At 35.9% G+C, this 23,190-nt stretch overlaps 1 protein-coding gene across 1 annotated transcript in view; it reads left to right on the top strand.

The window, feature by feature from the left end:
• Nucleotides 1–5,872: 5,872 nt before the first annotated feature.
• Nucleotides 5,873–23,190, top strand: part of LOC138698181 (glutamic acid-rich protein-like) — an 84,673-nt gene continuing 67,355 nt past the window's right edge. Inside the window, exon 1 of the mRNA XM_069823930.1 lies at nucleotides 5,873–6,028. Coding sequence (XP_069680031.1) covers nucleotides 6,010–6,028 — 19 coding nt within the window. The 5' untranslated portion in view covers nucleotides 5,873–6,009. The remainder of the gene's footprint in view (nucleotides 6,029–23,190) is intronic.

Genomic DNA, 23,190 nt, shown 5'->3' on the forward strand with positions numbered 1-23,190 from the left:
AAATAGATATTAACATCCTCAAAAGTTGAGAGTGACCAAACTTTTGTCTGTTAGAACTGCGGGTTCTCATAGAAATCATCGCGTTCATTTCAAATTTGTTTTCGAAATGTTTCCATTGCTTACAATTTTCGAGTTAATCGTGAGTTTTAAAATTTAACAAAAATAGTTATATTACCTATCATTTATGCTGATTAAACGTTAGTCACCTCTGATTAAGGTTATGGCTTATATATATATATATATATATATATATATATATATATATATATCTACATCAAAGAATTTATAAAACAGTTATATTACAGGTTGCTCTGTATGGTTGCGAAACTTGGACTCTCACTTTGAGATAGGAACAGGGATTAAGGGTGTTTGAGAATAAGATTCTTAGGAAAATATTTGGTGCTAAGATAGATGAAGTTACAGGAGAATAGAGAAAGTGACACAACACGGAACTACACGCATTGCATTCTTCACCTGACATAATTTAGAACATTAATTCGAGACGTTTGAAATGGGCAGGACATGTAGCTCGTATGGGCGAATCCAGAAATGAATAGAGTGTTAGTTGGGAAGCCGGAGGCAAAAAGATCTTTGGGGAGGGCGAGACGTATATGGGAGAATATTAAAATGGATTTGAGGGATTTGGGATATGATGATAGAGACTGAATTAATCTTGCACAGTATAGGGACCGATGGCGGACTTATGTGAGGGCGGCAATGAACCTCCGGTTTCCTTAAAAGCAATAAGTAGGCCTAAGTATTAACAGGCAGTATATCTCACTTGACGATATGTGTCAGAAGAAGAACAATTGTTTGTATGCATCCGAAGTCTGATTACTGTGTACATGTAGCTAATCGGCCATGCATGCAATGGAGTGGGAAAGGAACTGGCCGCCCTATCCCATTATCCCCTGGCTTAGTTTCTTCATAAGTGGTGCCTTATTGGTATCACTTGCGAGGTTCAGACCTGTGTTCTGACAGTTGACTAAACAGCAACAACAACAAGAAGCAATGAAGCAATAGTAAGGCATACTTTATTATTATGTCGACTGAAGCTGTCTTCTTTCATTTTCCTGCCCTAACACAAGAGCCATTCCACTTCTATCTACCTATCTACCTATCTACCTACCTACCTATCTACCTATCTATCTATCTATCTATCTATCTATCTATCTATCTATCTATCTATCTATCTATCTATCTATCTATCTATCTATCTATCTATCTATCTATCTATCTATCTATCTATCTATCTATCTATCTATCTATCTATCTATCTATCTATCTATCTATCTATCTATCTATCTATCTATCTATCTACCTGTCTGTTTGTCTTCGATTCTGATAAATCATATTATTTAGTCTTGATCTCAGATGAAAGGTAAAAATCCCAGTCAAATAATGAGATATTCTATTTATCAGTAATTGTGGCTTGTCTCCTTCTTTCACTGGACCTCTCAATTTCAGAAGGGACTTATATTTTAAAGTTATGGACATTATAAACGAACATGCTGAGAATTTGTTATTTATATAAAATAGGCTTACTGGAATGCAAACGTGAATATTAAACTATTGTGGACGTAATTTCTGGCACTAACGAAACTCCGCCACTGGAATATTGCATACTCGACAGTAGCCACGGATGCACTAGAGTGCTTGCGGGTAAGAGACACTAGCCTGAGGGTGCACTGTGCTGATGACCGCTGCATTAGAAAATTGACAAATTTAAAACATTATATTAAGCATAATAACCACTAGACAACGCAAGACTATAAACCAATGCATCAGGCATAGTAAGCACTAGACCAAGTCTGCACAAGTTTTGAGCTCTCCGAGCCGGCTCACAGCTCATGAGTGGAATGCAGATATTAGCTGTGCTCTGTATAAGGGTGGACTGGAAGGAGGGGTGATCTCGTACAAAATGTACACAAAAGGAAGTACTAGTACGAGTGTTTACAAAACTATCATGGGCTATTATTAATTAATAAGGAAATATTTATTTTACAGAAATAATATAAATTCTATAGCTACTTAAATGTACAATATTATTTTGTTATATTTTTATTTATCAGTACTTGAAAACGGGGTTTTATGCTTTTGGCAGCTGAAAGGAACTGTACTGCTCGTAATGAAACATCAGTTACTGATGTTCGATGCCTGCCTTTATTAAAGTTGCTTATAGAAAACAGTTGCTCACTTAATGTTGAGCCAAACATAGCAGTGATTTTCACAGCCAGCTTGTGTAGTCGTGGATATTATAGCTGAGATAGTCTTGTAAAACTCGACCAGGGTAGTAGTATTATTCAAACGGTCTTTAGCCCATAGGTCCCATTGAAGATCAATAAGTTCGAGCTGTAAATCGTTAAACGATTAATGTTATGTTTTAATTAATGACGCTCGCAACTGCCGAGATTATATCATCGTCGCCGGTGTGCCGGAATTTTGTCCCGCAGGAATTCTTTACATCCCAGTAAATCTACTGATATGAGCCTGCCGCATTTAAGCACACTTAACTGTCATCGACCTGGCCCGAAATCGAACCCACAACCTCGGGCATAGAAGGCCAGCGCTATATCAACTGCGCCAATCATGCGACCTGTAAATTGTATGACACTGTTTCAACTGGTGTTGAAGGAATTTATTATAACTTTAAACTTCTTTCCAATTACGACAAGACCTTCGAACGTAGAATTAAATTCATTTTGAATTTCAATTAATATTTGCATATAATCGTTTAACATGGCTTCATCACGAGCAGTTTTTATCGTTCGAACGTGAGCCATATTACCTTCCCGAAACTGACTTATGAAAAGTGTAAGTTTACGACTGAAATCCCATAATTTATTCAACATATCAATAATGAGCTGGCCTTTTTCCTGAAGGGAGATATTTAAATTGTTGAAGATTAATAAATTCTAACGTGCCCTACCTCATGTAGTAAAGCAACTTTCAACTCCTGAACCTTTTTACTGCGATCTACACCAACAAAAACCATCGTATCCCTCTGTGTGAACTAGTAATAACGCATTATATTATGTTGTCCTCTTTCTTTCAAACTTTTGTGGCAGATAAATCTGACCCTAGCTGCTGTGAAAAAATAAGCATTTTCCCATGCAATATGTAAGAATTTACCTGATGATCACTTTTCCGTCTTTTAGATTCCTTCTTTATGTAGCCGTAGACAGGCAAAGTGAAATAGCTACTGATAATACACACTACATCAGAGAGCTGCGTGGACTATCCTCTACCTATAGCAAGCGTACGTCATTCCGACGTACCTTTTCGGGGAGCTGTTAGACGACTCTCCCGCTCCGAATGAGCGGCCGCGCTCAATGAGCGCCGTTTGTGCAGGCCTGCACTAGACAATCGACGAATATAAGCCAATGTTTAAACTAGCTTGGATGTAATTTACCGGACTACAAGATGGGCAAGACACGCAGTAATACAGATATTTAAAATGTGGCTGGTGATCGGCATAGGAGAGTAGTAAGGCGGATTATTGGACTGGAAGACGAACTCAAGAAAACTTTCGACGCTGATAGCTAATGAAAGTAGAGCAGACAGTGAAATGGAACATAATGGTTAAGGGAATAACAAAGATTACACAGCGGACGTCCACGAATTGGCTAACTGGACTTACTTTTAGCCTTCTTTATGTAAGAGGTCCTCGTCCTTAAGGAGTCCATAGTGTACTCTAAGCTTTCATATATTGATAATCCAGGACAAAAAGACAAAAATAATATTGAAGTTCAACATCTACACAGATAAAGTACACAATCTCTATTAAGAATTTGGACTTTTTGGAAGGATTCAAGTTTCAATGCGACACATAATAAAGGTATGTCCATCACAAACCCATAAATTCACAGTAGAGAAGAGTAGTAATAGCTTGTACAACCTACATATTCCATTACATTCTGTTCTTTCCTAATATTTTATTTTCTATTTTAGAAGACAGCGCTTTAACGCACTTCTGATTCGCGTTTCTCGGTTGATATAGAAGAGTGGCAAGCGCATGTGGCTATCAATCAAGTGATTGGAAATTCCGCTTTTAGAAATAAAGCAAATTTTATTCAATTATGTAGTGATAATACGAACATATTGTATTTATTATCATAATTATGAACAAATTTACAGTCCACTGAACAAATAATACCTCTGGGAGCTATACCTGAAAGCTAGATTTGCATAATACACGTCACTGTTCGTTAACATAAAACCACAATTTAATCACACAGAGTTTTTGTGCACTCATTGTTGGATGTTTCGCGGTTTGTCAGCCCACTTTGAGATGTGAAGATAAAGGGAAAAATTGAGTCGGTGTCTGGTAGAGTTCCTGGGTATCTCAGTCGGGAGAGCATTGATGCGTTTAGCCAAAGGTTCCGGGTTTGATACCCTGCTCCGGGACAATTTTTGCCTTTAAATTATTCAAATCAGTTTCACAGGGATCTATAGGTCTACCTGAAAGCTACATTTGTACATACATACTATCTGATAATTATAAAATCTGATTCCCAAAGTAATGAGGGTAAAGAAGACATAATTAAACAAAACTGAAAATATGTTTATATACACCTTATTTCGTGACAATCTACCTAATTTCGTGATAGTGGATACCTATTTCCGTGATAGTCAATGTTTCATCCACAATATTTATTCTCTGTCACTGACACATTCTTCTTCTCTTTCACACTCATCTAAAACATTCACTATTCATGTTTTCTTCACTTGCTCTAAGTTCATACCGCCAAGGTGACCAAGCAGCACAGGATCCATTCTAAAGCCCCTTCCAAGGTGTCGAAGCGCCCTTGGAAGTGCTCTTAAGGAATGAATCCTGGCAGAGATATTGCGGAAGGCTGGGAGCCCAGGGACCGTTGCGAAGAGGACGTCCCCTCTAAGCGGATGAAGACAAGCGTCTTGACCTGAATATGTCTATTGAATGAGATGAAGATTAATGATATGATATGAAAATCTAAATTCCTTTTCTACATGGGAGGGAAAGGGAAAATGGACCGTGGCAATGAAAATTATAACCCGGCATTTGCCTAAGTAACTGTGGAAAACCACGGAAAAACTACAGTCAGGTTGGTCGACCTGGGAAACGAACTATGGACCTCCTGAATGCGAGTTCCATGCAATACACTTGAGCCAACTCGCTCAGTAATAGGCTATGTGTTAGAAGTTTCAGATTAATTTGTGTAAAATATAGAAGTTAGAAATTTCACCAGATCCACAGTCTTAAGGAAATATACAAATCCCGATGAAATGATAATAAAATAGAAAAATAATGACGAAATTATGTCGAATGCCTGTATTAGGAAAGTGGAAGAACCCCGAACTCCGACCTTGTCCACCACAAGTGTCAATATGGGGTTTTCAATTAAAACTACGAGACCTCAACGGAACACGAACCCAGATTACCTGCGTGAAGGTCTAGGCCGCGCTGCCATCGTTGGGGACAACTATGTATTGATTTTTATCTAATGTAAATTAATGTAATGTCCATGACAACAACTTCTGTGCTTTTAGGTCTAACTTGAAAAAATAACTAAAAATAAATCAGCTACCATATTTCGTTTACAAATTAAGACATAAATACACCATAGAAGAGACAGAATTTTGCATCTAATCTGCTTATTTCAAATTAAAAATGAACCAGTGTACTATGATATATTTATTTAACGTGCGGGTGAAGAAAGAGTAACCATTAGAAATGTGCGGGCACCCTGTATAGAAAGAGTATAAACAAAACAAGAAGATAAAGACTCGTCTTTTGCTATCATGAAAACTGGATGTGCCACTGCAGTTCAGGTGAATGCCCTCAGTGGCTAAAACACTTACCGACAGGATAGATGGTCAAAACGGGGGGGAAGCGAAGGTTCCGTGCGAGAGGCGGGGCTTGATGCAGGGACCTGAGGCACCGAACCCTGGGGACCCGCATATAACAACGTGGCAGAGGCAACACCCCGCTCACACCACGACCTGGCGAACGAGAGAACGACGACCGACATGGGAACTGCAGCCACAGGTAAGCGAGATCCTCGTCCACCCACCAGCCCGCCCGGCTGTCATCGCGGCGGGTTCCGGACTTTTCCTTGACTTATGGTAATCGAGCGCATAAATTACCATCGGAAAGCAGAGCACAACCACATTTTAAAGGTGGAGCCCAGCTTCTAATAATCGGGGGAGTAATGGGCTAGTTTTGTTACATAATGACCGAAATTAATACATACACCTATGCACATGTTTTCAATGCGTATTGGTAATCGAGAGATTCAGTGAGAAGGAGAAATTAATCTGTAGCTAATATATAAAAATATAACTCTAGAATACACACGAATGCGGCCTGTATTATATTTAAAATATATAATATACACAAAATTCTTTGAAAATTATACTCTAATCGATACGTTATATGATGTATTTTATTTTTCATATACCGGTACAGCAGAAGTGCATTTGTTGTAAAAATATTTTGTAGGGTCCACGCAAATTTTCTTCATTTTTACTAAAAGTATACTTGCTTTCTTGTTTTTACTATTATTATTATTATTATTATTATTATTATTATTATTATTATTATTATTATTATTATTATTATTATTATTATTATTATTTGATCTTTACATCCCAGATATTAATTAAACTCTTTGTTTAGTGGTAATAACTGTTCGAACAAATGTTTTATTCTTTTTTGTACTTGATGCCCAAGTATATTCGGTAAAAGACTGATTTTTTTTTTTTTTCATTTTCCTGTAATTGTCCATTAGAGTCTCAGTGACTTTGAAAGTTTAAAGTAAAAACTTTAATTTTTAGTGCATTGTAACTTATATAAATCACACATTTCTTTTTCAACATCGAATTATAGTATTCTAATTATATCTATCTCTATGTTATATTACATTGTAGTTTCTTTTTACCGCTGTGATATTGCACTATAATCCTAATTTGCAATTATTATTTGTAGAATAGGTCCTATATTTTTTTTATTTTTAATAATAATAATAATAATAATAATAATAATAATAATAATAATAATAATAATAATAAGCTTTTGTCATCTAGTCTGCTGTCAAAAAAATCTGAAAGTTAGAATTTATAGAACAGTTATATTATCGGTTGTTCTTTATGGTTGTGAAACTTGGAATCTCACTCTGAGAGAGGAACAGAAATTAAGGGTATTTGAGAATAAGGTGCTTAGGAAAATATTTGGGGGCTAAGAAGGATGAAGTTACAGGGGAATGGAGAAAGTTACACAACGCAGAACTGCACGCATTGTATTCTTCACCTGACTTAATTAGGAACATTAAATCCAGACGTTTGAGATGGGCAGGGCATGTAGCACTTATGGGCGAATCCAGAAATACATAGCTATAGAGTGTTAGTTGGGAGGACGGAGGGAAAAAGACCTTTAGGGAGACCGAGACGTAGATGGGAGGATAATATTAAAATGGATTTGAGGGAGGTGGGATATGATGATAGAGAGACTGGATTGACTTGCACAGGATAGGGACTGATGGCTGGCTTATGTGAGGGCGGGAATGAACCTACGGGTTCCTTAAAAATCATTTGTAAGTAAGTAATAATAATAATTTCTTGTGACGTAGGAAGAACATTTCAACTTTAAAATGTATTTTAGTGACAGTAATTTGAAATGTCACAGACAAAAAACTCAGTAGGATTTTTCTTACACATTACCACAAAAAAGGAACGTTGTCAACAGACTACAAAGCGTTGTTCAGCTGTATATGGATTGTAATATTGCATATTTCAGTAAACGCTTTCGCATATTTCCAAGCATAATTAAACACTTGTTCGTACAAATAAAAATATTAGAATTTATTATTTGAATAAAACGTTTTAGCGTTAGTGTCCGACTATTTCTAAATGTTACAGAAACATTAAAATGAAGAAGGAAAAACAATGTTTTATTGTCGTATGAACGTTACAATGTAAATTGAAATATAGGTTGCTATTGCAAATTATCTCACTCTTTCATTAAAAACTCAGTTATAATAGCTTATACAGTATAAATCATACCTGATTAAAATTTGTTTAATGTTAAGTTTTTTTAGTCCATTATTATTTTGAACACCACGGAGACCCACAACTTAGGCCTACAGATCATTAATGTTCAAAAGTTCAAAACCCTGACAAGAGTGCGGCTGAAACGTGTCCCAGGTTCAATGTTTGAAATGTTGTTACTACTACTATTACTATTAATCCTACATCTAACACTTCCATTACCACTATAGCTACTATAAGCCTTCATGTCCGGCGCCGTAGTTGCGTGCCCTGAGACGACATGCCATGGACTAGCGTTACAGAATGAGCGCTGGCTCGAATCTTCATGGGGGAAGAAATTGTCTGATGAAATTTCGGCCAGAGTATGGGACCGGTGTCCACCCAGCATCGTAATGTATTTGGGAGATGTAGCAGGCAGCAAAATCCGGTTTCGAAGCCAGTTTTAACAGCTGGAGAGATAATCGTGCTAATTACACGTTACCCCCATAACAATTGAATGATAGTTCATCTCTGCTGAAGGATGTGAACGTAAGGCCAGCAGTCGATTGGTAGACATTTGCCCTCCCTGGGCTGTCGGCAAGGAATTTGTTTCGTATTAATTTGTCTTCACACAATAATTATAAACTGAGAAAATATAAGTAACCGAGAAAGAACATTCCATGGATTACAAGTGAAAATATTATAAAACAAATCGAGTGTCTTTGATTTCATATGATCATTGTCTAAAGTTGTTATTTCCTGGGATGTTTTCACATCTCACGTTTCTTGTGTGATAGAAGTACGATCACTAAGAGTTTTGGTAACATTTCCCAGAGATGAATGACATTAAAAATATGATAGTAACTTACACTTCCGAAATTAAATGTATTTAACATTTTATTAAGGCCGTTAGCAGAATTGAACGTCCTTCCTTCATTTTATTGATATTAGCTAGATTATGTAATAAGCGTAGAAATATGTCGCTTACAGGGCGATCCGTTTGGGTATGGACAAAATAAAAACACCGTAAAACATTTACTACTTAACTTTATTTGTTGAAACTTTGTGCATACAACACTGAAAGATGGGAGATTCCTCAGAGCTCAACATGACACCCATTGCTCACCCTGCACTATTCATAAGGGTGATGCAATTCAGCCCATGTCCGTTGTAACATAAGAGGGGTCATTTGTTGAAAATCTTGAGTAATTTTTACTCCCAGATCATCAATGTTCCTGGATTTCTGTGAATAGACAATGTCAGGAGGGCTTAGATCTGGGGAGTTTGGGGACCAAGACAAGAGATAGCTGCTTCTCCTTTTTTTTTAACACAGAACCTGTTTCTACAAATGTTCGATACCACAACATTATGGAATCGTATTTAGGTACATTACGCACACCATACTCACATCGAAATTCCCTTTGAACTCTTTTAGCATACCAAAGAACACATTGTGCCCGCTGTTGATTTGCAGTAGCTATTTTAATAATCTAAGATTTTCATTCATTCTTTCAGATTATGCATTGTTGAGTATCATATATGGAAACTCCCATCTTTTAATCATAGTATAACCAGCAAGAAATTTTTCCTACTATCACAATAGCTTTATAAAAATAAATTAATATTATCCATACCTAAACCGATGAGACTCAGTTTCTAACTACAAGTCCATTGGTATGAGACTCAGTGTATCTGTTTTGGATGAATAATAAAATTGTTACGTCTATCGTAAGTAGTCATAGTGACTTGCCTATGCCCTTCTGGTCCATTTTATGGGGCATAGTGATTTGGAAAATGGTGAAATTATTACAGAGCATCCGTAGAAATTCTGTCTCACTCAGTGTTTTCTATCTCAAATTTCATGTCTTTAGTAGTAGTCTTAATAGCGGCAGTAGTAATAGCAGCAGTAGTATTTTTTTATCGATGCCTTCAATTGCTAAGGTTACTGAACATCCAAATTCATCATGGAACAGAAATGGGCGGCGAATTTACCTTCCGTCTAAAGGGTACAGTCCTTTCACATTCCAAGAGTCCACATCTTTATTTTTGCCTCGGAAGAATCCAAGTTAAGAATTTCATCTCGCTTTACAATACGCCGCCATCGGAGGGTTTTCAACTCGCGAACTACGGATCCAACGGTCAAGTTAGTAACCGCAAGGCAATCGAGGGCGAATTATTTGTTTCTCTTTCAGTTTATATTAGCAGGTTCTAGAGTTAACACAACTTTGTCTTAACATATTATATTAAGGGACACTTGTACAGAAACTACGGCGTGCTGAATGTGGCTAACCCACTCCACAGACCTTACACCTCTTGATTTTTACCTCTGGGATTACTTTAAGTCGCACGTCTATCAGGAGAAAATTCGGGACTTACACCACTTCCAGGCCTGTATCATGGACGTTTGTCATCATGTGATGCTGAACATGTTGTAGAATGTGTGTCGGAATTGGTTGGATCACATTTACCTATGTCTGACTCTCGAAGGCTGCCACATCATATGACATTTTTATTTAAACTAACGTTTCCCATGTATGGAGACTTTTGGGACACCCTGTAGATTGGAATCCCATTTAGAGCACATAATTATATTGTTCTTTTGCGATTGTATCGTTTTGTTCTTAGTGGTGGTCAGTTATAGGACCCATCTCGAGTGAGGTAATTCTATCGTTTATGCGTCCACTATTAAGTTCACTATTATGGTTCTAAAAATACTTAAAAGAGGGAGAACATTACAGTTTTTAATTCTGCTTTCACACAGTCGACATAGAAATAGATGTTAATTATACGTTGCTCTTATGTGGTCACGCCATTTATTCAGTTGTTCTCAGCAACGTGATGTGCATTAGATATTTTTATCTTGTTTTCTATCTTCATTACGCTTATGGTCAAGTAAATTACAGGCAGCTGGAAGTCGAATGAGTTTCAGTTGCATTCTTTTTCTCCATCAAATCGCTTTAGTTAGTCTTCTGGACCATAGATTACATACAGAGTTGTAATTTATTGTTATATGATACTTTCTAACCAAATAGTTCGATCGTAGACAGATTCTGCAAAACACGTGTTTGATGAACATTCTGTGAGGCAGGATTTATCATTTTTATTTCACCAGTATATTTAGTCGACATATTATCATATCATGTGTATATTATGTGAATTTCTAGAATAAAATCTTAGTCAGTTCATCAGCAAAAACAATCTACAAGAACTATCAATGTAAAAGTCAGAACAATCTTCAAAAATAACTTTAATGAACTGGTAGAGAGTTCCTTTGAAAAGTCTTATACCAATACAAGCAAGTACAGCTTAAAATTTCGACAGCTAAAGCAGCTTTCATGTAAAGAGCGAGGATGGAGGGTGACGTAATACAGATACTTAGCAAAATGAAACCGATTACTCAGTGTAGTGATAGGTTTGTAGCATTAGCGCACGTGGGTGGTAATAAGTAGACATGGCAGATTAAAAATTTAGTAACTCGAAACGGAAAGGACACTATTGACAGATTTTAATCTAACGTGTGCTCTCAGAGTACGTACAACTTAAGATATACGTCGAACATTACAAAATCAGTTACAAAAATGAAACCAAGCAAATCAAATAAGTAGATTCTATCCAGTAATAACACATGTCAGAAAAATAATTGTGGCTTTGGATGTTGTGATTTTCAGCACTTTTTTAAGATTACGTTTTATTTAACGACGCTCGCAACTGCCGAGCTTATATCAGCGTCGCCGGTGTGCTGGAATTTTGTCCCGCAGGAGTTCTTTTACATGCCAGTAAATTTACTGACATGAGCCTGTCGTATTTAAGCACACTTAAATGCCATCGACCTCGTAACTGCATAATAACATTTTTTTTCCTTTTTCATTTCATAACCGAATTAAATATTATCAGTGCAAGTCCGTCACTTAGAGAAAGTGTTACAAATATGAAATAGTGTGATATACGACCTGAGACGAGTTGTATTTTAGCGGAAGCCTTCCAAATTACTACGCACTCTCTTTCGTTAGTTTGCAGTTAGAAGCTGAACTGTTGAAACATTTATCATTAGGCCTATTGCGTTTTCGAGAAAAGAGAAAATTTTGGCGGTAAGTTCTTTTCATGAATATACATTGTTATTCATCAATGTTAGAAATATTAATGATGTAATTATATTCTTGAAGATAAACAATCTATGTTTATAGCAATGAATGTTTAATTGGCTTCGTTCTTAAATTATGGCATGTTTTGAAGTTATCACTTACAACATCAGTGTAACACAAACATGAAATACTAGTATTATTACTTGTTGATTAGTATTCCATCCGGGTAGCTCGTTAGTAGAGCTGGAAGGTCCGGGGTTCGATCCCGAGTGGTGACGGGATATTTCTCGTTGCCAAACTTTCAGAACGGCCCCGAGGTTCACTCAGCCTCCTATAAAATTGAGTACCGGGTCTTTCCCGGGGGTAAATGGCGGTCGGAGCGTGGTGCCGACCACACCACCTCATTCTAGTGCTGAGGTCATGGAAAGCATGGGTCACTACCTCCATGACCCCTAAGTCCCTTCATGGCATGTGACGGGGATACCTTTACCTTTTACCTTTATTCCATCTTTATACCCCGGTTTTCTATTTCGTTACTGGTGTTGGCACCTGTATTAAGAGGAAAGTCTCACCTCCCAACAAACTTAGAAAACAGTGGAATGAAAAGGCAACGCAACAAGCTATAAAACAAGTTTGTGAAAAGACGTGAGATTCATCTGGATTCAGTATTACGGTTTGGAGAACACCTTCTAATGGATATGGTGAATGCTTTTTCTCTGCTTTTCTTAGTAGATGCCATTTTGACTTTGCAATTTTGTTAATCTTGTAACTTATTAATAGTATTCCATATTTTTACGTCTATTTTTATGAAATAAATATGTTAGATTTTGAGGAAATTACTTTTTTCAAACGTTTTATAATACCTTACGGATTTCTAAGTCCGGTGTACCATTCACAGAGACATTCAGCAATAAACATGACAATGCTTTACGTTCAGTGTTCAAAACATGTAGGTTCCAAAATGAAAAAAAAAAAAAAAAAAAAAACAAAATAGTATTCCATGTTTATAACGCTTCTTCTATAATTTTTTTACACTGCACCCACAGCACACATCGTTTACTGTACCTTCTTTTTGCCCACGCGGCTCAGAGACTGACAACTCCTCAACGAGCAGTAGCATAAGCTAGAAGCATGAGATAGCGAAGTGTTGTATATGATTGTATTAGTGGCTGCTGTAAAAGGTGAATTAGTTACAACATTTAATTGTCAATACGAATAATAAAACAAAAAAGTAGAAAATATATTTGAACTGATATTGGCAACTCTTTTTATCAGACTATTAAAACATACGTATGACATGGAATTCCTTGCTCATTGTCTCTCATCTATTTGGTCTGTAGAACAAATATAAATAATTTGTCTTAGAACTTATTATATTGGATTAGTATTACCAAAGAGGTTACGGAAGTATCTACTTACAAGTAGTCCACACCTGTGGAGTAACGGCTAGCGCGTATGGCCGCGAAACCAGGTGGCCCGGGTTCGATTCCCGGTCGGGGCAAGTTACCTGGTTGAGGTTTTTCCGTGGTTTTCTCTCAACCCAATATGAGCAAAAGCTGGGTAACTTTCGGTGCTGAACCTCGGACTCATTTCACCGGCATTATCACCTTCATCTCATTCAGACGCTAAATAACCTAAGATGTTGATAAAGCGTCGTAAAATAATAACATAATGTACTAAAATAAAAAAATAAAAACTTACAAGTATGTATTAAAATGATAATGCAATACACAATACTCAATAAACACTTACCATAATTAAATTATGATACAAGTTCCAATCTGCTTCTAAGGTGCAAGGGATGACTAAACTGACATTTTTGTTAGCAGGCAGAAGAATTACACAACTACAAGCACGAACAAAGATTTTACTCTCTATTTCAAATCTAGTTTTCGTACCTACAGTATATTACAGTTTACGTTGGCAGCTATATATTTTTGTAGGTTACTTATTGTTTACAGTATTGTCCGTGTACAAACTTCCATAGGATTCCGACTCCGTGTTGTGAAAGGTTCGCCTATCGTTCAATTAGTCAGTCAGTCGGACTAATTTGGACTCAGTTCTTTCCCAGATATGGTTGCCATACGTTTCATAAAACCGGACAATTTCGATTTCGGAGTATCGAGAATGTTAAAAATTACATGATATCCCGGAACTTATGCATGCATGCAAATGCTATTGGTATCGCAATGTTTCTTTTTATACTTTTACTTCTTTTTCTGTTTTAAATTTATTTTCTTTTACACTGATGTTAACATAATGTCTTCTTTGTGGTACTGGTCTGTAGTGTTGTTTATGTTGTATTAATACTTGTTTCTTTCTAATTCTGTCGTCGATTTTCAAAAGGGGACATGTCCAAAATGATGAAATGTTAGGGAATTGCAAGAGACCTAAAAAATTAAAATGTTCTTGGATCCTGAATGTATATATCCATAGTGATCTAATTAGAAAAAATATGTGAACATTTTAATTTGTTAACTTAGTTATAGTTTTTGCGATTTTCCAACACTTTGTTATTTTGGACATGTGTCCTTTTGCAAACGGACGACAGAATTGTAAAGCCATGTGTGATGAAAACTTAATGAAGAAATATGAGTGTGTCTGTCATTAAATTAAAAGTGGATGAAGTTTTTAAGCTAAGGAACATCTTAACAACACTCAGACTTTCCCATATAGTGTGGACCTAAGTCTGTATTTATCTTACGTTGGCTAATAAAAAAGGAAAAATATGTAAATTATGTTTGGTAACTGAATACAAATGTAACCAGCTATCGTTTACGACTGTACTAAATTCATTATCAGGCTTGATATATTCACATGCCCTAAAGCGAAAGCGGGTACCACTTGCCGTGTTCCTAGGTCAGTGAAATAAGCCAACAGATAACAAGCTACTGGTCGGTAGGTTCAACCCACACTTTGTTTACATCGTTTAAATATCTGTGACTATATTAAGTTCTGCACGTGGGATATACGTGGGCCTTCAGTCCGCAAACGCTGCAAGCTATAGATGCAGTCTGTTTCTAATAGTACTTCTGCTTTCCATACTGGTTCAGGTTTTAAACTCAAATTGAAGGGTTCAGAACCATAGTGGGGCAAGCGCTATTTACTAAAACCGTAGAAAACAAGGGTTAAAATAAAGTTATTACCCTAATTCAATGGAAACATACAGCAAGTAATATAAAGTATACACATTAAAACTAAATGATATGTCAATCTTCATTAAACTATGGTATTCACTTAATTTTAATCCTTGCTTTCTCCGTTTTTAATAAATGGCGCTTGGCCCACTATGGCTCTGAACCCTTCAATTATATTCCGTACTAATCGTGTCTCACAGATATTTATTTATGGACTTGTGAAACGTGATGCTCGCAAGATTAAAAGCACAGATAGGGTAAATTAGGGTCCGTTGGGCACAGGGTGATACTTTAACCGTTTTATGGAGAATATTTACATCAGCTGATTTAAATATATAGTACAGTACCAATAGTAAAAGTGATATAAAACGTAATTTAAATCGTCCTGTATTTAAAGAAAGAATAAACTTTCATTTTTTCTCTGTCTTTGAGTAAAGTGAACGTTTTAGGTTAAGTAGTAGTGGAAAAACTTCCGCACGACGAGATATAAATTAGAATACATTACAAATAGAAGAAATTCACTGTCAATTAAATATCAGGTACTAATTTCGATAACGACACTGCTAATTTCACCACACAACAATGTTTCATAAAACGTTTAATTTCAAGTCTTTGGAACATAGATAATGAATTAGAGAAACTTACAAATGTTACCTAATAATAACGTATTAACTATGTACATGACTTGAACGTTATATCGATTGGCCATGAAATAAGAGGCAAACATTTAATATATTTGAAGACCTGTCGCAACAAGAAGGAGCTCCGCCGCATTACGCACTGACAGTATGGGAATGCCTGGATGACTAGTTTCCGAGAATGTGGATAGGACGTCGGGGACCTAATGAATGGCCCGTAAGATCTCCCGACCTTACATCATCTGACTTTTTCTTTAAAGACACTTAAAATAATCAAGTGTACAAGCACACTATTCAAAACGAGACTCATCTTCGCGATGATATTATTGGGGAGTTCAATTCAATTCTCGTGGAGTTCTGCAGGAAGGTATGCGAAAACGTCTAATTAAGACGTTCAAGCTTGAATCGAGTTGAATGGTACCCAAGTTGACCACTGTGTAGAAAATTGGTAAACAGAACGTTTTGAAATATATTTTAATATATTTTACAGGTTTCATAGTGGTAATAAAGTAGGCCTACCGGTAAATAATAATATTTTGTTACAGTTTTTACTCCTTACCAACCCCTTATTCCATGACCACCCGGTACTGTATTGTGAAAAAAATACAACTCTAAATTTCAGAAGAACTTTTCTTTGTAACTAGTATTTGTGAAAATGGCCCCTGGCTATCTTTTGCTATTGCATTGTCCGGTGTTTACTGAAATTCAAGACATTCTGTTAGAAAATCACGTGACGGATTAAAAGGAAACTCGGAATCTCAATTATACAGCCAAATTGTTATGTCGATATAACGAACATGATTTAAATAATTTTTCAGTTCAACGAAAAAATTCGTAATCTTCGTCCATGTTTCCATGAGGTGCAATGTTAAATAATTTCATTTGTACGAAAGTCGGTATTATGAACATTTAGAACCTCAGCAAGTGTCAAGTTGACTAGCAAAGCTGTTTGTACAGGCAGAGGTTAAGTTCACTTGTCGCTAGCTCCAAAAGAATAAGCAATTACGCCATATGTGAAAATAATAATGAACACCGTAATATAAGTTCAGAAACAAGTTGTCAGCAATTTCAGCTAAATAAAGAATGCTGACTTCTTTTACTCTTTCTATCTTGCACATTAATAATTAAAGCTATTGGCATATCCCGCCTTTTAGCTCATAATTATAAATTCATGTGCAACATTATTTTTAAAAATCTAGCAAGCAAGGTAAAAATCTTAAAATAACAAGTTCATAAATTATTATCGGTTTGGAAAATAGTAACTCAACAATGGAATCTTGTAATTTGTGACATAGGCAGCCTCTATTTCTATATCCTTCGGGATGATATTTCAGGTTTCCCATTGGTAGGCCTAATCGTTCTGCCGGCATTCTCAGTATATGATCATACCAAGTTTTTGACATGAAATGTCTATATTCGAACTGTAAACTAGGAAAATGTGTAACATTGTTTACAAGAAATAGTTTCTAAAATTGATTTTATGGGCAACGACATCGCTTTTCTCATTACTTATAAAAGAAAATGAAAATACTCTAATAAAAGTCTTGCAAGTGCAAGATGTTAAGCTTTTCACTAAGCAGAAAAATTTTACTTTGTAACTAGATATTATTTATGTGACTAATTTTCTTCAGAGAAAAGATAATATTTTTACATTAAACCCCAGAATTAATACTTTCAATGAACTATTCTTTAAAATTAAAAATGTAGTTTTAACGTGTCTACTTATGCAAGGAAGATTAGGATGTACTCTAAATTAAAAGAAATAGAATAATTCATTATATAGGCCTATCTATGTGGGAAGACTGAAATTGATTGCTTTTATAAGAATCAGAGTATTGCTTTTATGGATCCGAAACAGTCTCAAGCACAGTATATGCATGATTATCGCAAAAAAGGAAAGAACAAGAAAATAAATATAATGAAAACAAAAATTGTGAACCGGTAAAATCAAAACGTGCCAAAGAGAGTGAAAAAGAACGCGTGAGAGAGTGTATATAATGCAAGAAAGAACGACAGGAAATTTTACAAGATAATACCTATGATGAAAACGATTGGAAGACAAATATTTTAAAAATGTCATTGCACCACACAGGATGGAGTACGAGTTTCAATTATGCCAGACGGAGATGGTCAGCCAGAGAGACTAAGAACAGATGATCATTAGGTAAACATAAGGCCAGATCCTATCATTTCTATCTTTCTATTAATAGATTAATTCCTGTATCAACGACCTGAATATTCTACATGTGAAACTGAATAAAACAATCATCCCGTTTAGCTGCACCGTCAAAAATCTCGGAGTACATTTCGAATCTAAACTCAATTGGGATACGCATATTAAATATACATGTAAGAAGGCATTCTCTAATCTCCATTCACTAAAAGAATTGTATCATTATCCATCTAAATTAAAACAGACGCTGGTACAGACACTCATTCTACCTCACTTCGATTATTGCGACGTTTTGTTCAGTGATCTCAGGATTGATTCCGCTCAGAAACTACAGCGTGTTCATAACGCGTGCGACCGCTTCATTTGTAATGTTCGATAATATAATCATATCTCACCTTCTTTCGAGAAGTTATCATGGCTTAGGTTACATGAGAAGAGAAATCTGCACTCGCTTTCTCTCTTATATCGAATTATGCACACTTCATCCCCCTCTTATTTATTCGCTCGTTTTCATACTCTCTCTCGCTATCATAATATTAATGCTCGATCACAACGCGATCACACGCTAGAAATTCCACTCCACACATCATCTCTGTATTCCTCATCCTTCACTGTTGCCACCATAAAAACAACAGTGTCATCGCCGAGATTTGAACTAAGGTATTTGGTCGTAGTAATCCAGTGTTCTGTCAAATGGGCTACCAAAGCGGCTATTAGGGATCACAGGGAGTTATCCCCTGAGAATATGATAGCCTATACTGCAGAAATTTTCTGCTCTTTCTGAATCGGTGGAAAATAATTATTTTACTGTAGTTTGTGCGGAACTATGGAATAATAGCTGAGGAAATGGAAAACCTCTATAAAAATTTACTCGGCATCGTCTATTTCCACTACGAATTCCAATTTACATTGAACGGGATTTCAATTAGGCCTTTTAGAGTGATGTTCTAACCCCTGCGAAAAAAAAAATCCATAAGTTAATACTGAATACTACTCTTATTTTTTCTAAAATTACTTCCTCGGTCATATCAATCCTCAAACTATAACCAGCACTACTTTTCATTTACTGCACAGAGTAGGCTACAGTGAAGACCTTCACTGTGCTATGATAAATTGACGTCATATTTCGCCTCTCCTCATCTCTTTTGCACGTGTCAACACAACAGGTATGTGTAATATCAAACCCCGAGGCACGCCCGTACTATGGATTCCCCACCCTTCTGTCCGGGAATGTTACAAACACGTGAACAGAATAAACACGAGTTGAATTATAGATGATTTGCAAAACTAAATATGCATTGCAAATATCCGGGAGGCATATACAGATACGCACAGTGCGTCTAGTGTCACATTGTTATTAATAGAGACCCTAAAGTAGACGCAGACAAGAATGCAGCTCAGAAAAATTAGCATGTTGTATAGGCCTGTATCTGTCCTTGGCTTTAACTCAAGCGATACACATTATCACCACCATCATCATCATCATCATCATCATCATCATCATCATCAGTAGAACAGCAAATTCATCGTCAAATCTATCGCTGTGCAGTAACGGTCAGCATGCTTGATCATGAAACGAGCGGGCACGGGTTCAAATCCTGGTTGGAACAAGTTACCTGGTTGAGGTTTTCCGTAATTTTCTCTCAACCCATTAAGAGCAAATGCTGGGTAACTTTCAGCGTTGGACCCTGGACTCATTTCACTTGGGATTATCCACATTCATCTCATTCAGACATTATAAAACCATAGCAGTTGGTAAAACGTCGTAAAATAACCAACTAAAAATCATCTTCAACGGAGCAGGCTATATGACCTGTTCTGTTCGAGAAAAAGTATTTACACTTTCTACCTTTTTCGTAGTGTCCAGCATCTCAGAGTTCTATTAGCATAGCTTTCAGTTTCTTTTGGATAGTCTTCTGACTTCATACTTGTCATGCATTAATAAAAAATATTATATCTACAAATTTCCATTTTGTTTTTCAACCTGAAGATATTTAAATTTTTCCTTAAAACTAACATTGCGGCGATCCGGAGTTGCGCTTGGGCTGATTATCTGGATGGGTTTTTTCCGAGGTCTTCCCTAGAGCGAATGTGTAGTAATCTATGGCGAATCCTCGACCTCATCTCGCCAAATACCATCTCGCTATCACCAATTTCATTGACGCTAAATAACCGAGTAGTTGATACAGCGTCATTAAATAACTAAAAAATAACATTGCGGACTTGGTCTTTATTGGTGTATCCAGATACGTGTCTTAATAACTTCATTTGTATAGTTTTCACTACTTTTTACTTGTTATCTTAAATAGACCGATAAATAAATAAATAAATAAATAAATAAATAAATAAATAAATAAATAAATAAATAAATAAAACAAGACATCGAAACCAAAAAAGAGATATGTTAATTTCAAAAATTAAGATTATATATTACATTTAAATTTCCATTTATTCGTAGTGTCATATACTTTGCATTCATTGCCTCCTTCAAATTTCAAACCTCTATCTTTAATATTTTGAAACATATAATTATTGAACCCAACTTACACATTATCGTATATTAAAATATTTTTTTTTATCCAATGACACCAGGTTGTCATTTGACATTTCTGGTCTCTCCTGGCGAAGGCTTATTTGTAACTCACTTCTGAGTTTGGGGCGCATGGAAGGCGGAGTTACGCTGCCCCGATGAGGATGATATTGTGATAGAATGATTATGAAGTGCCAGGAGAGATCTTAAAACTACGCCTAACCTAATTTCCAGACCATGGACGAACACAGGAACATTTCCCTTCAAGGAAAAATTCCTGTGTTCTAACCCGGAATCGAATGCGGCACCTCATGAACTGTAGCCAGAAGCTCTGACCACTAGGCCATGATGCTAGTCTATATTCAAATATTGAATTTTAGTAATTTTGTTTCATTCGTTTTCTGGAACTACACAAAATATCTCAATGCAATTCTGATTACAGCTTTTTTGGTTCTTTGAAAATACGTGCTCCTAGCTTGGTTGTGTTATATCAGTATATGAATTAATTACTGTTCAGTTAGTCATAAAGTCATAAAAGCTTGAAAATCTTTTTTTTTAACCTAATATGCCTGTTGTTGTATAGTCAACTGTCCGAAGACAGGTCTGAACCTCACAAGCGATACCAAGATGGCGCCACTTACAAGGCAACTAGGCCAGAGATAATGGGGTAGGGTGGCCAGTTCCTTTCCTCCCTCAATTGCATATATCGCTGACTAGGAACATATTTCACTAATCAGACTTCAGATGTATGCAAATAATTGAAGGGTTCAGAACCATAGTGGGCCAAGTGCCGTTTACTAAAACCGTAGAAAACAAGGGTAAAAATGAAATTATCAACAGTAATCTCACTAGAGGTTTTGATTTATCTAGAGAAAATCAAAACTCGAGTGGGATTTAATTGACTATTACACGATTAGAAGAAAGTATATAAAGATTAGAAGTAACAAAGTACTCCAATACAATAAAATATTAATTGGCTTATGAAAATACAACTGTCTTCAAATGTATCAACTATCGAATCTGACGATGTCATATCCAGGCCTTGTACACTGGTTTCTAACAAATAAGTATTATTATTATTATTATTATTATTATTATTATTATTATTATTATTATTATTGTACCATCTCAACATTACGCTAGATGGCAGTAGTGTTTTATGATTATGTTTTCTTGTTACCGGTATCAGTTGTGCCAACTATGGAATCATCATTGAACTCTGTGGACTGTTACTAGTCAAGAAGGCATTGTTGATTCAGTTTCATTTTTATTAAAATGCAACATTCCACTTCAATTATCCGAATCCCAGTAATCAACGTCACTTGACAGATGGTTTTCAATGAATCTTAATATTAAACAATCTCTGATACGTGACTATCCATAATATCATATAGCAGAAGCTATAACATAACCTAACTAATATACACAAGTGTTAGAAAAGTTTTAATCAACGACGATAACATAAAAAATAAACATGAATAATTTTAAAAGGAATAATTATTGAATGTACAATTTTCAAATTTGAATGTGGTTGGTGGTTCAATTGATGTTATATTGGACGTGTGCGTAATAGAAGTGAACTCGTTGATTTAGGCCTACATGGTGTATTCAAGTTATTCAGGATTTCCGAATGAATAATTTTAAAAGGAATAATTATTGAATGTACAATTTTCAAATTTGAATGTGGTTGGTGGTTCAATTGATGTTATATTGGACGTGTGCGTAATAGAAGTGGAACTCGTTGATTTAGGCCTACATGGTGTATTCAACTTATTCAGGATTTCCGAATGGTGCTCTTCATTTATTTGTAAATCGGATTTCAGAAGATGCATAGGTATGATCAGTGATTTTTATTAATTCTTGTTCTTGAATGCCAATGCGAGTCATATTTGAAACTGCTGTGCATCGACTGGAGTGATTTGTAATTTTATATATATTTTTTTTGACGTCGAGACCAGCGCAGTTTCAAATGTTGGCAAACAAAGAAACAAATGCTAGTGACGCGATAAAATTAAACAAATGCTAGGGACGCGATAAAATTGTGCGATAAGCAGCCATGATTGGTTGAAATACGTCCTTTCGTACCGTTTTATTGGTCAAAAGTAGTATGACGTAGTAAGAGTGTAATAGTCACCATAATTCAATGGAAACATATAGCAAGTAATATAAAGTATACACATTCAAACTAAATGATATGTCAATCTTCATTAAACTATGGTATTCACTTAACTTTAACCCTTGCTTCCTCCGTTTTTTACTAAATGGCGCTTGGCCTACTTGGGCTCTGAACCGTTCAATTTTCCTTCCTCTTACACATATCGTCAAGTGAGATTTATTGCCCGATAACAGATATAGGCCTACATAACGGCCAGAACCTCAATCAGAGAAGTATATTATGTCACTGCCAAGAGTAGCATTAATATTATCATTACTTCATAGAATTTAATTCGAAAAGCCCTTATGGGTATCATTTTGAATGTCATTTTTATGGTAAATTAAATATGAGGCTTTTGAATGTAAAACTAAACGGATGAAACATACGATATTCTTGAAATTGGAATGGCACGAAGCTGGACTTCTAGCTGCAGTAAGGAATAACATTGACAGAAAACAAAAGTCAATACCA

Source organism: Periplaneta americana, chromosome 4 (assembly GCF_040183065.1).
Source record: "Periplaneta americana isolate PAMFEO1 chromosome 4, P.americana_PAMFEO1_priV1, whole genome shotgun sequence".
NCBI classification, from domain to species: domain Eukaryota; kingdom Metazoa; phylum Arthropoda; class Insecta; order Blattodea; family Blattidae; genus Periplaneta; species Periplaneta americana.